The sequence below is a fragment of the Gordionus sp. m RMFG-2023 genome, chromosome 5 (genome assembly GCF_954871325.1).
Source record: "Gordionus sp. m RMFG-2023 chromosome 5, tfGorSpeb1-WG-v2, whole genome shotgun sequence".
NCBI lineage: Eukaryota > Metazoa > Nematomorpha > Gordioida > Chordodea > Parachordodidae > Gordionus > Gordionus sp. m RMFG-2023.
In genome coordinates this window covers 29,849,605-29,862,602 of record NC_088779.1, presented here as the reverse complement: position 1 = coordinate 29,862,602, position 12,998 = coordinate 29,849,605, and the positions used below count along the sequence as shown (strand labels likewise).

Here is a 12,998-nt window from a genome sequence, read left to right as displayed (position 1 = left end):
ACTGTTTTATCAAATAGCAGAAGAAAGAAAAAAGATGCATCACAAAAATAGTAAGGCATAAATTAAATCCATAATTTAAAATAATTGTTTTTAGGGTTAAATTCATTTTGGACTACAATTTTCCAAGATTACATTATTGATAATGGAAAATTGAGTGATGATTTGATATTTTATGTGGAAAAGCAATATGATGTTTAAAAACATTATAACTCTTTAATTATAAGTATTATTAAGGTTAAAATTAATGTTTTAAGAAGAGGTTGTAAAATGAATCACAATTTGTATAATGATCCATACATAGACTGGGAAGAAACGGTGTACCTTAATTTAATATTGCAACAGGTACAAGTTATAATTTAATTTATAATATATTTATTACAGTTTGAATATACTATCACTTGCTCAGTCTGTATTAGAACAGGACCAAAAGATCTCCAAATATTAAAAAGACATTCACATGTAATAATTTTGCAGTTTATATTTTATGTTTTATCATAGAATAATTATAGAATATTAGGTTGTAAAATATTTAATGATACATTATAAAATGGTCGATGAATGAGATATAAATAAATTATTTTAAAAGCTAAAAGAAATTTTATTTATAGTCCGTTTTTGCCTCACCTTCAAAACGTAGGATGGATATCAAAGGGGAGAAGGAATTAATTACATACCCAAACATTTTCTTCACTGTTGATAATTATGAAGAAGTAAATATTAAATGTGAAATTAAATTGTTCAACAAAGAATTAGTATAATTTACTTGTCAGATATAGAAATTTTATATATTATACATCTGCGGGTTTAACTTATAGAGTGTTCTATACAACATACTAACTTTTGATATAATTTTATAAATATGTGCACCCATTTTTTAAAGACTTGCTATAATGTTATTAAAATTAGGATAGGTTGATATACATAAAATTGGATTGACATTCGAAATATGGCATTAGATTTTGAAATAAAAACTAAATAGGAAATTTTGGTTGCTGCTTCCTTTTGGAAGCTTATTATTCTTTTTTTTGTTTATTTATTTTTTATATTAATATTGTATTGGTTCTTTTTCTGATTGGGTAATTTTTTTATCTTATTTTTAAATTAAATATATCTTTTTTATTTTAAGATATTTTAAAAAATAATTTTTTTTTCTAAAATATGTATACAGCATTTATATATATATGGGGGGGGGGGGGTTAGAAGCATTTTGCCTACAATTTTTTTTAAGGGGTGTTAAGCAAGGAGTAAGGTAAATAATTTGGAGGTTATCAAATATTTTCTGATGAAACACACTTTGATTTTATTAAAATCGAAATGTAGTTATTAAATGACGCAGTCTTATCGATTAATTTGAAATACAGTAAATAAAATTTATACCATCATATAATAAAACGAATGTAAATTATCGAAAGAATTTAATAATTATCTCCGAAAATAACTATTATTCAAAGATGATATTCATGAATATCATTCCCCCGATTGATCCCCTAGTCTTTTTTAGTTTGCCTTTAGATCCCGCCATCGCCTTCCTGCAGGTCCGACTTTAGGACCGTGTCGGGCCGTATTTTTTTTAAACAAATACCCGGGCCGGGCTGGACCTAAAATTTTTTAAAAAAAAAGTCCGGGCCTGGTCATATTATTTTAAAACCAAATATTTGAAATCGCCATTATTAGCCATTAAAATCAAATATATATACATATATAATATTTTTTTTTTAAAAACCGGGTCGGGCCTGTAAGTTTTTTTTTTAAAAACCGGGTCGGGCCGGGTCTTAAAATATAAACCCGGGCCGGGCCGTTCGAACGGTATCTCTGCAGGTCTCTGATATATATACTCCAATAATAATCGGAACTAGAAAATTATGGCTCTAAATAATAACCGGAAGTAAGAATTATAGCTTTAAATACGTTAAAAATTCGAAAACTGGTAGGTGATAAATATTTATATTTAGATATATTTTACATATTTTGTAAAAATAAAAAAAATTTAACCAATCAAAAAAAGAACCAATCCAATATTAATATTATAAAAAATTGACCAACCAGAAAAAGAATGATAAGTCCCCCCCCCCCCCCACTCTTTTCCCAGAAAAGAAGCAGCAACCGAAATTTTATGGTTGAAACATATAGTTATGAAAATTAAATTTATGCCGATCTAATTTGATTTAGTGTAGTGTATATTATATGTCAGAGACTGCAGGTCTAATCAGGAACCTGGCCCGTGCAGTGTCAATTTAGGAATCTAGAAATTCAAAATCTTATACACGCCAGGCTCACTCCTAAAAAATAAAAAACCCAGGCCAGTTCCTATTTAAAAAAAAACATAATAAAATTTATACCAATTAATAAGTGAAAAAATTATTTTAATATTATATTTATCCTCTATAATGAAATTTTATTTGCGTATATGAAATTTATATTAAAAATATATTAAATTTTATAATTCTAGGGAATAAAACATTAAAAAAGATTATACATCTAGTAGTATAATAATAAAAATAAAAAAAGGAAATATATAATAAAATATTGGAGAATATGTTTTTGACGGTGTTATAAAAAGTATTGAGGTTAGGAAGGATCATCTTGTGGAATGAGACTGCCTATGAAGCTAATATAATTAGCCTTGTGTATTGCGATGGCGAGCCTTTGCCTTAAGAAGAAGCCCTCGCGTTGTTCACCGGTTAGTTGACGGATGTGGGAGCCGAGTTCCTTGAAAAAGGATAAGGCATATTTCCTAAAAGTAGTAATGGTAGTGGAAATAATGGGGGTGAAAATATATTCTTGAGAGATTTCAGAATATTTCGCTATTTTGAGTGTCTCCTTTTTCTCAAGTATATTAACTGTTTGATTTGATGGAGCGAGTGGATCAATGCAAGAGTAGTCCCAGACCAGGAATTGACCGCGCTTCCAATGAATTTGCGAAATTCCGTCAGGCCGTATCCCATCAGATCTGAAAAGACCAGAAGGTTCAAGAGTGGAGGGGATTTGAGCGGATCTAAGAGCTCTAAGGATGATAGAATTGCACAGATTATGTCTTACAATTCGACCTTTACATGAGCGACAATGAAGACGATGTTTACCATTGCCCAAAACTGCAGAACCGCAACCTGAACATATGTGGGGTTGGGTAATAAGACAATTTAATCGAATACCAATCGCGTGAGTAAGCTCGTTTTTATTCAGTTGTAGGAGTTTATGAAAATGGGATCGAAATCCTTATCGAAAATATCCTAAATATTAAAATTTGATGAAATTGCATGGAGACAAGCCTCTCTACCCACTAAGATGGGAGGTCTAGGTTTCAGATCTCCTTCCGATCTCGCCTTAACAGCCTTCATATCCAGTTGCCTTTTAACTAAAAACATAGTAAATCCTAATTCTTTAAAACTCGACTCGTCTTATAATAAAGCAATCATCGAATGGAAGACTCAAATTACTGCGGATCACCCTCTTCCCTAATCGAATAAGCAGAAGGACTGGGATAGGCCTATTATTGCACTCTGCGTTGAATCACTCCTTACCGTCCCTTATTCTCTTCTCTGCTTAATGGTTCAGGCCATGAGTTTCTCGAAGCTATTCCCTCTGTTAATCTGCAATTACAACTGAATAAAAACGAGCTTACTCACGCGATTGTTATTCGATTAAATTGCCTTATTACCCAACCCCACATATGTTGAGGTTGCGGTTCTGCAGTTTTGGGCAATGGTAGACATAGTCTTCATTGTCGCTCATGTAAAGGTCGAATTGTAAGACATAATCTAGGCTATTCTATCATCCTCTGAGCTCTTAGATCCATTAATAAGTTGGAAAATTAATATAATGAAACGTTTAATTATTTCATTCACCGCTCTTACTTTCATTTTTATTGGTTGCAGAAATACCGCCAAATAAATTATTCAAAAAATAACAAAATTTTAGGCATTCTGGGCTGGGCCCAAAATAATTATCAAAAAAAAATAATAAAAATTTCGGGATGGGAAAAGGTGTATTTTTTTTTAAAAAATAAATAAATCCCTAACATGACTTTAAAATGAATTTTTTTTTGATATCTGGACTGAGTCTTAAATTTTGACATCTGCAGGGGTCTCTGAGATGTATATATAAATAACTTATAAAATAATGCTGAATATATATTTTACCGAATTTATTTTTGAACTGGTTCTAGCTTAAGATTTTTGCCCTGGGGTTTTAACCCTAACTTGAACCTGTTCTAAAAAAAAGGGTGATTTGTAGCCCTGGTTAAATTGTAAATATTGTTTTATAACTCAAGTTTAAATTGATGATGTTTGTAGGTTTTTTGGTGTATATACCTTAAAATAAATTATTCAATGTGATGTTCTATTCGTATTTTACAATTATGAACCACAAAATTATTTTACCGAATACCAGTGAATAATACTACGCATCGAATTATTCGAAATTATCGTATAAAATTTATTTTGTAGTTATTCTTATAAATGTTAGTTTAATATAATTATAAGTAGATTTGCTTTGGAAATATTTAAAATTGTTCCTATATATATATATTGGTTTGTTCCTAGACAAGAAATTAAGAACTTTTTACCGTTTATTTCCCTTACTTAAAGCATTTTTGATACAAAACATGATAAGTTAAAAATAATTTTTTTTAATTATGGGTTTGAATATGTCAATACCTAGACTGACGATGCATTTCATAATAATGAATTTGATAGGCGTCTTTGAATGCAAATCAGCTGGATCCGCCATTTTGGTGACCCTTATAATAAATTATTCTCATGTTATAAAACTACTATTAAATTGGTAACTTGTATTATTCCTTATTATGTCGATGATCAGGCGATTCTTTTAATAAAGTTTGTGTTAGGACATAAGAATAAATTGGCCTCTCGTTTCATTATTTTTTTAATAACGATATGGGTAATCAAAATGACGCCCTCAGCTGTTTTTCGTTGGATGTGCACTTTTAATGAATGAATAAAAATGGTGCCCTCAGCTGTTTTTCATTGGATGTACACTTTTAATGAATGAATAAAATTGACGCCCTCAGCTGTTTTTCATTCGATGCACACTTTTAATGAATGCATTGTCAGTCTAGGTATTATTATATGTCATTGGAATATGTAAGAGCAAAATTTGGATCATTTTATTGTTTAAATTGAATAGATTCTATAACATGCGCAAATTAATATTTTTAATATACGTATTCGGGGTTTTGCTTCTATTTTTATCTAACCAATCAAATTTGTTCATCTTATATCCTGAAGGAAAATATTTTTTTTTACAAAAATTTAATCCATTTTACTCTTTCGTATTCGAACTAAATACGAATAACACAATCATAACGATTTGGGTTTTTTTTTAGAAATTAAAATAAATTAGTATTATTATTTTTTTTTAGGTCTAGTTTTATAGGATATTTAGCAACCATAACTGATCACGTGTTTTTTCTCCTAAATATTCTATTCCGATTTGTGCCTTTATATAGTGCGCAGAAAAAATTTTATATCTTGTTTTATTTAACCCCTCACCCCCCAATCCCTACCCTCCTTTCCTAATTTCTTTTTTTTTATAGATATTCAAGGATATCAAATTAAAAGAAGGCGAAATCGTGTGCGTCGAGTTGGTTGGGCGGGACAAGGAAGAAAATTTGGAAAGCGTACTATTTTTGGGTGCCGTTAAGTACGAAATTTTGAAGTACTCTCACCAAAAAAAGGTATGGCGGTTTATTATCACCCCATTTTTAAATATTTATATCTTATATTTAATATATTTAGGCATGCACGAAGAGCAAATTTAGTAAGAGGTTCTCATTGTCCACCAATATTTCGGCGAATAACTGTTTATTGAACGACATGCAATCCACAGCTGGGGATTCCGATAAAGCTAAGCCTTCCGTGAACGACATGTTGGTCAATTTCAATAAAGTACAGTTCATAAAAATGAAGGGGCCAGATGGTCTAGGTAGGTTATACATATATATACCGAACTAATTAATAACGCGTACGTTAATTTTATTCACGTATTCGCCAGGACAAGCGGAAATGGCTATATCTTTCGCCGCCAACGACTCTGACACAATTTGTGGCCCACCTTCTCAACAAACGAGTAGTAGATACTATTCCAAACATAAAAAACGCCAATCATCTTTATTTAACAGTGCTCCCGTGACGCCCCGTGGGCGATCGCCCGAAAATATTCGCGTCGTTTCTATCATCAAACAACCTGCTGATACGGATATCAAGGATCCTATCGAAAGCGGCGAATCGAGTAGCGTGAGAAAAAGATTGAGCGGTTCTCTCCTAAATTTGGGCAAGATATTGATGGGCCGAAATAACGATCTTCGAGAATGCGCTAGTAAAAAAAATGAAATTGACGATGATTCGAATTTAGCGTGTAGCGACGGTGCTAAAGACTCGACGAAAAATTGGGAGCCATCTTTGAAGAACGATGAAAAAAATATGGCTAAACATCCCCGCAGACGATTTTATTCGCAATCATCGGATCACGTGGGCGAATGTGTCGCAGACGATTCGAAAGATTATCTGGATCGAATAAAGGGTATTTGGAATGTACTTAAATTGCGTGATTTGACTCAAAGCACTATCGATGTTGGTGATGACAACGGTAATAATGATAACCCTCCTGCCAACGGTAACGAACCTGACAGAATTAATGACGGACACGCGAATCGAGATGTCCTGAACTTGGAAGGCGAGAATATTGTCAGCGATATGAACGAGAGCTACACGTGCATGTTATCGAGCGACACCGATTATTATTCGCCTTTAGGTAAGCCTTACCATGTAATATCGTTTCTCCATACCTTCAAAGCTTTTTTTTCCCCTTTAACTCTTACTATCTCTCTCCTTTATTTTTAATTCGATGAACCCTAATAAAACTGCTTTTTTTATTGGCTAAAATGTTTTTTTATAGGTAATTTCCGGTGCGGGAATACGCAGGAAACTGGGAATAATGATTCAAATCTCGATCGTAAGATCATTTATTACGAATCGAGCGATGAGGAAGAAAAAAATGCGGGCAGCGATTATATAAATAATGACCATCAAAAAGGGGTAAATTCCAACCCCGGTGCTAGCAACCATTTATTCAATATTTTTATCGCAGCTCAAGTAACATACGTGGCCGTACCATTGCATTCTATTATCGAAAGTATATAATCATATATCACTTTTATTTTTTTTACATCATTAAAGGGGGTGCCACTAGTTGAAATTTCCACAATTTAATAAAAACCCCAAAAATTATAGTTTATAAAAAAATATATAAAATATTTTTATATAAATTTTTTTTCCATAAGATGGTGTATTCGGCAAAATAAATTATTTACATCTTAAAATACCATAGTAAATGGTTTCGTTATCAGTCAGTATGGGTAAATTATAGGTATTGGTATCAATCGGTGATATCAAATTAACTCGACCCGGCCCGTGATCCAATAAATGTAAATAAAATTTATATATTTTTTAAAGAAATGAGGCCTGATGTTAAAATTGGTTTTTCGAAATTCGCAAGCATTCGCCCAAAAATTGTATACTTGTTGAAGGTAGTGGTACACATGTATGTGATTGCAGCTACCACCAAAATTTAAATTAATGATCATTGGATCAAATTTAACCAATGATATGTTGCCCTTTAAAACATACAAACATATTTTACACTTAATAATTTGTAATTCGCCTCAACCATCCAGTTATATGGGCAAATGTGATAATTGTTTAGGGTCAACACATTTACGCGATCAAATAGAAATATTGTTTCGTTCTAAGGATATCGAATTTATAACATACAAACAATGGCTATCCGTAGATAGAACCACTCTTGAAACAATAACCAAACCAGTAGGTGAATTTATCAATGCCTTTTTTAAAAAATTGGAATCTTTATCATTTTTTTATTTCAACGCAACAATCGTTGTATCAAAACAATCTAAAATTGAACTTAGACGAAATATTTAATTTTGTGATTTTTAAGAAAACTATAGATTTATACTTTAGGATGAAGTACAAAATTATCATTGGAACAGGGCTCAATCCACTGTTCACCCTTTTGTTTTATATTATAAAGATAATTTTGCCAATATTTGTTGCCTCAATTATGTAATGATATTCGAATCTTTGCAACACAATACAATAGGTACATAACTTTAAAAAAACATTGCTAAATTTTTTAATTAATAAAATTTTTTGTTTTCCGGTAGATCCGCTGCACAGTATAAAAATCGTAAAAATTTTATTAATATTTGCTATCATGAGATGGATTTCGGGGTACAGGCGAAATGGCATTTTCCTGCTACAGCACACGGGAAAAGTGTTTGTGATGGGATTGGTGGCACTGTTAAAAGATTAGCCGCTAGAGCTAGTTTACAAGGCCTTACTCAAAGTACACATCATATGAATTGTACGAGTTAGCTAAAGAAAATATTAATGTAATATATTTTGAATAGATGACCAAAATAAATAATGATTACGAAGATATATTACTCAGGGAAAGATTTTCAAAAACTAGATCTATACCTGGAACACACAAAATACACACCTTGATTCCAACAGATCTACATAATTTAAAAGTAAAATGTATTCCAATTCAATAGAAAGTACTTTAGAATAGTTATCATATAATGATGAAAGTGTAATTATTGAAGAAATATCAGGATACCTAACGTATCCTTATGATTCTAATTGGTGGTTAGCTTTGTTTTAGTGAAAAATCAAAAGCAGGAAGAAATATATATAAAGTTTCTACACCCAATCGGACCTTCTAATTCCTTTACATTTCCAAGTATAGACGACACTCTTTGCTTGCCCAAATGTCATATCTTAACATTAGTTTCACTGTTAAATGCTACTGGCCGTAGTTATACTATACATTGTCGTCACAAGAAAGTACATGCGCTACCGAAAAATTAGAATCTTTTAAAAGTGAGTTTAAATTTAAATTATATCAATTTTTTTAATATTTAGGGCGCCATATATGAAATGCACAAGATTCTGATTCATATATTCAAGAACTCGAAACTTAATTGAACATATTTTATTAATATTTATTAAATATATGTTATATGGGCAAAAATTTTTATAATAAATTATAAATAAAGTAATAAATTGAATTTCTTTTATCGATAGACAATTTCTATAATTGAATGAAAGCCCCATTTATTGTTATTTTCACTTACAAGATGAATAATCCTTTTAATTATATCAAATAGTTCAAGAAAAACCATTAAAAACTTATTAATATATAATTTTATACAAAGACGCCCCCTTTCGGGAAAATATTTATACACTTTTCTAAACATTTTTATCCATTTTGAGAATGAAGATGGCCGCGTCCCAGACCAATTTTTTTTTATAAATATAAAGGAAGAGTTTAATAATGTCTACTAAATTTTTTAAAAAAATTGAAGGTCGTATTATTTCCAAAAAATCGTTTTTAGTCCTTATATATTAAATAAAATGACCGGAAATTGAAAAAAGAAATAAAAATTTTTATTTATCTAAAAGTAGAATCTTTGTACGTAATTTTGATATTAAATTTGTTATTTACAATTATGTAGTTTTTAAGATATGGTTAATTGAATGAAGGCAGATAATGGTAAAAATACGTCATTTTTGCCACTTTGAACCCTAATATCTTCAAAAATATAAATGTTAGGAGGCTAAAATTTTGGCTATTTCTTAGTTACATTGACCTTTCTTTGCTTACCAAATTTTAAAAAAATCGTAGGGGGTCGGCCGAAAATCTCATTTTTTTTGCTCATTTGACGTGGAATGACCCATTTCCTTCCTATTTCTCCTTACTTTTTTTGCCTGATTAAAATATCACAAAAAGATGGAAATGAAAGAAAGAAAGAAACAAAATTAATCTTAAAAAATAAGAATATTCTTTTAAAAAATAATAATCAGGTGATTGGAAATATTTAACTATGTTCATTTTTTTATAAAATAATAATAATATTTTTATTTTGTATTAAATACATAATAAAAATATTTTTAACATCATTTAAATTTTCGAATTGCTTTGAATATTTAAATTAATAATAGTGCACACTAAGGTTTTGCCATAATTTTTTAATAAAAAAAAATGTACGCGTCCCTTGTTTAAGTCTAGGTTGCCTTTTTTTATTAATATCCGCCGATTCAAAATTTTAGATAATTTCTTTAAAAAAAAAAGTATTTGTCTTTGAAAATTATATTATCGTCTGCCTTCTTATTTCTTTTATTTTCTAAATATTCCTTTTTTAGTATATAAGTAAGTTATTTATATTATCCTCTGCCTTCATTTCTTTATTTTCTAAATATTCCTTTTTTAGGATATAAGTAAGTTATTTATATTATCATCTGCCTTCTTATTTCTTTAATTTCTAAATATTCCTTTTTTTAGGATAAAGTAAGTTATTTATATTATCGTCTACCTTCTTATTCCTTTATTTTTTAAATATTCCTTTTTTAGGATATAAGTAAGTTATTTATATTATCGTCTGCCTTTTTATTTCTTTATTTTTTAAATGTTCCTTTTTAGGATATAAGTAAGTTATTTATAATATCGTCTGCCTTCTTATTTCTTTATTTTCTAAATATTCCTTTTTTAGGATATAAGTAAGTTATTTATATTATCGTCTGCCTTCTTATTTCTTTAATTTCTAAATATTCCTTTTTTTAGGATAAAGTAAGTTATTTATATTATCGTCTACCTTCTTATTTCTTTAATTTCTAAATGTTCCTTTTTTTAGGATTATAAGTAAGTTATTTATATTATCGTCTGCCTTCTAATTTCTTTATTTTCTAAATATTCCTTTTTTAGGATTATAAGTAAGTTATTTATATTACATTTTAATATATTATATTACAAAGCGAAGAATAAAAAAAAGTAATGAAAAATTAAACCTATTCGCGTTTTTTTTTAAAAAATGGTTGCTAACCCCAAACGGTAATTTTATCAATTTATGCTTGCAACGCTCAATTTGTGCGCACTATACATTAAATGTTTCGCGTTTGATATTTTCTTCCTCTATAACCTTTTTTTATAAAAATATTGGGGCTCAACGGACCGGGTCGGGCCTATATTCAAAAAAGAATTCGCCTTTTTTTTGATTTTGCGGGTTTTCTAATCAATGGCGGATTGAATGAAAGCAAATATAATTTCAATCGATTATATATATTTTTTATTAGTGTCGTTAAACGGCTCGTTTTAGCCGGGTTTTAAAAAAAGGCTAAGTCAGTATTTCATCCAAAAAAAATATCAAGCCTGAAGATTTTGTTCATAGAAGGAAGAACTAAGGTCAAGACATATATTATTGAATCTCGAGGCTTAGGCAACATTTTTCTGGCTAAAATATTGAGTTAGCCATTTTAAAAAATAGGCTCAAAACGAGCCGTTTTAAACAACTCTATATTTTATACATTAAATTTTTCAAATCAGATCTATTCGGAAACAGACAAAAGCCTATTCTAACATTTTGAAAAAATCGCAAAATTTTGGGATATTTACTACAAGGTATACACGTAATTGATACCCACTCGCTCTTATTCTTTCATATATATATACTTAAATCAATAAAAGTATTATATTTACAAAATTATTGAATCGATTATCCAGTACTTAAAAGAAAATGGCGGAAAAAAATGATTGAATTGATCGATACTGAAACTTTCGCTAACGAGATGTAATATCGTGGATTAGTTAGAAAAAAAATAATATTAATTGTATAAATTTAGTTTTATATATATGTTGACGATTAACACTTTATACATTCTAATTTTCTAAATTTTATAACCCCTATAGATGTAAATAAATAATCTAAACTTAATTAAATTAAACCAATTTTTTTCACTTATTTATTATTATTATCCGTGTTAAAAAATTACGAATATAACTTCATTTTGTTGTAAAAAAATTAATTTTTCATATTTTTATTAATAACTATACTAGTATCAAAGTGCGCCGATATTTATTTTCTTTCTTTTAAAAAATAGGAGAGGAACCGATGTTTTTAAAAAAAACCGGTCCGGTCCTATATTTTCGATATCGATCATCGATTAATTTTGTACGAATATCGGATCGGATTGTTGAAAAGTTTGCGGGTCGGTATACAGTCCTACTAATGACAACATTCTTCTAATCATTCGATACCTACTTCCAATTTCAAATTTCTCTATAATAATAATAATTGCATTTGCCAAACCAACATTCTCTTAAATATTAATTAAATAAATAGTGCAATAAATAAATAGGGTGTTTAATATTGTGATACACGCCGCGTATAAATGATGTATTATTATTTTTTTTAGTATTGGAATTTATAATTGATATTTATTATAAATATTTTTTATAGTTAAATTATAAAATGAATATTTATTTGTAATAATAAAATATATTATATATTATTAACATACGAATTATGTGTCTATGATTAATTTTTTAAATTCAATTCAATGATACATATATATATTATATATATAAATACATTAGTGAGTCGTGAGTGATTTTAAATTTATAAATATTATTTCAAGTCAGAGCACTTTTTCTATTTTTTATAATTATGTAGATGGATGAATCTTTAAAAAATTTTTTTTTATTGGTTTTAAAATATATATTCTTATAAGGAATTTTAGAAAGATATTAATATTTTTCTAAGCCATCCACTTTCAGCTTTTACTCGGTTAATTAGCTGTAAAAGAAAGGGAAATAATTTTTCTTGAATATTATTGTAATGAACTATTTTATATATATAACATTAAATCATTTATGCCACCTAGTGGATGTAAATTTGTTAAATTATATAGATTTAAAACTGATAAAAATAAAAATGAAAAAAACAATATGATGACTTTTAATTTTAATATGCAACATTGTTTCTATGTATATTTATTTCTTCATTTTTAAAAATTTTTTTACTACATATATATACTTATAGTTTATTCGTATGCTAAATAAATAGACGTGATTTAAAAATATACATTGGATTTAATGGTAGGTTATTTTAGACAAAGAAATCA

The 12,998-nt window shown here is 28.8% G+C and overlaps 1 protein-coding gene across 3 annotated transcripts; it reads left to right on the top strand.

Annotated features, from left to right (window-relative positions):
• On the top strand, nucleotides 1–12,254 carry LOC135929426 (uncharacterized protein KIAA0930 homolog). Of its 3 annotated transcripts, XM_065466001.1 has the most exons (11): nucleotides 1–50; nucleotides 95–192; nucleotides 235–342; nucleotides 382–459; nucleotides 609–710; nucleotides 5,555–5,695; nucleotides 5,757–5,943; nucleotides 6,013–6,771; nucleotides 6,916–7,152; nucleotides 11,422–11,496; nucleotides 11,599–12,254. In XM_065466001.1, the coding sequence occupies exons 1-10, from the start codon at nucleotides 35–37 to the stop codon at nucleotides 11,460–11,462; spliced, it is 1,767 nt and encodes a 588-aa protein (XP_065322073.1). In that variant the 5' UTR covers nucleotides 1–34; the 3' UTR covers nucleotides 11,463–11,496; nucleotides 11,599–12,254. The 3 variants fall into 3 exon arrangements, with proteins under 3 accessions (XP_065322073.1, XP_065322071.1, XP_065322074.1); XM_065465999.1 differs by having other exon boundaries at nucleotides 11,422–12,254; XM_065466002.1 differs by lacking the exons at nucleotides 1–50; nucleotides 95–192 and having other exon boundaries at nucleotides 246–342; nucleotides 407–459; nucleotides 11,422–12,254.
• The last annotated feature ends 744 nt before the right edge of the window (nucleotides 12,255–12,998 follow it).

What these genes read in the sequence shown, in the direction of transcription:
- LOC135929426 (XM_065466001.1), top strand. An exon ending in TTAATTTAATATTGCAACAG is followed by an intron (nt 343 to 381) that starts GTACAAGTTATA and finishes TATTTATTACAG; the next exon opens with TTTGAATATACTATCACTTG. An exon ending in ATTGCATTCTATTATCGAAA is followed by an intron (nt 7,153 to 11,421) that starts GTATATAATCAT and finishes TTTTCAAATCAG; the next exon opens with ATCTATTCGGAAACAGACAA.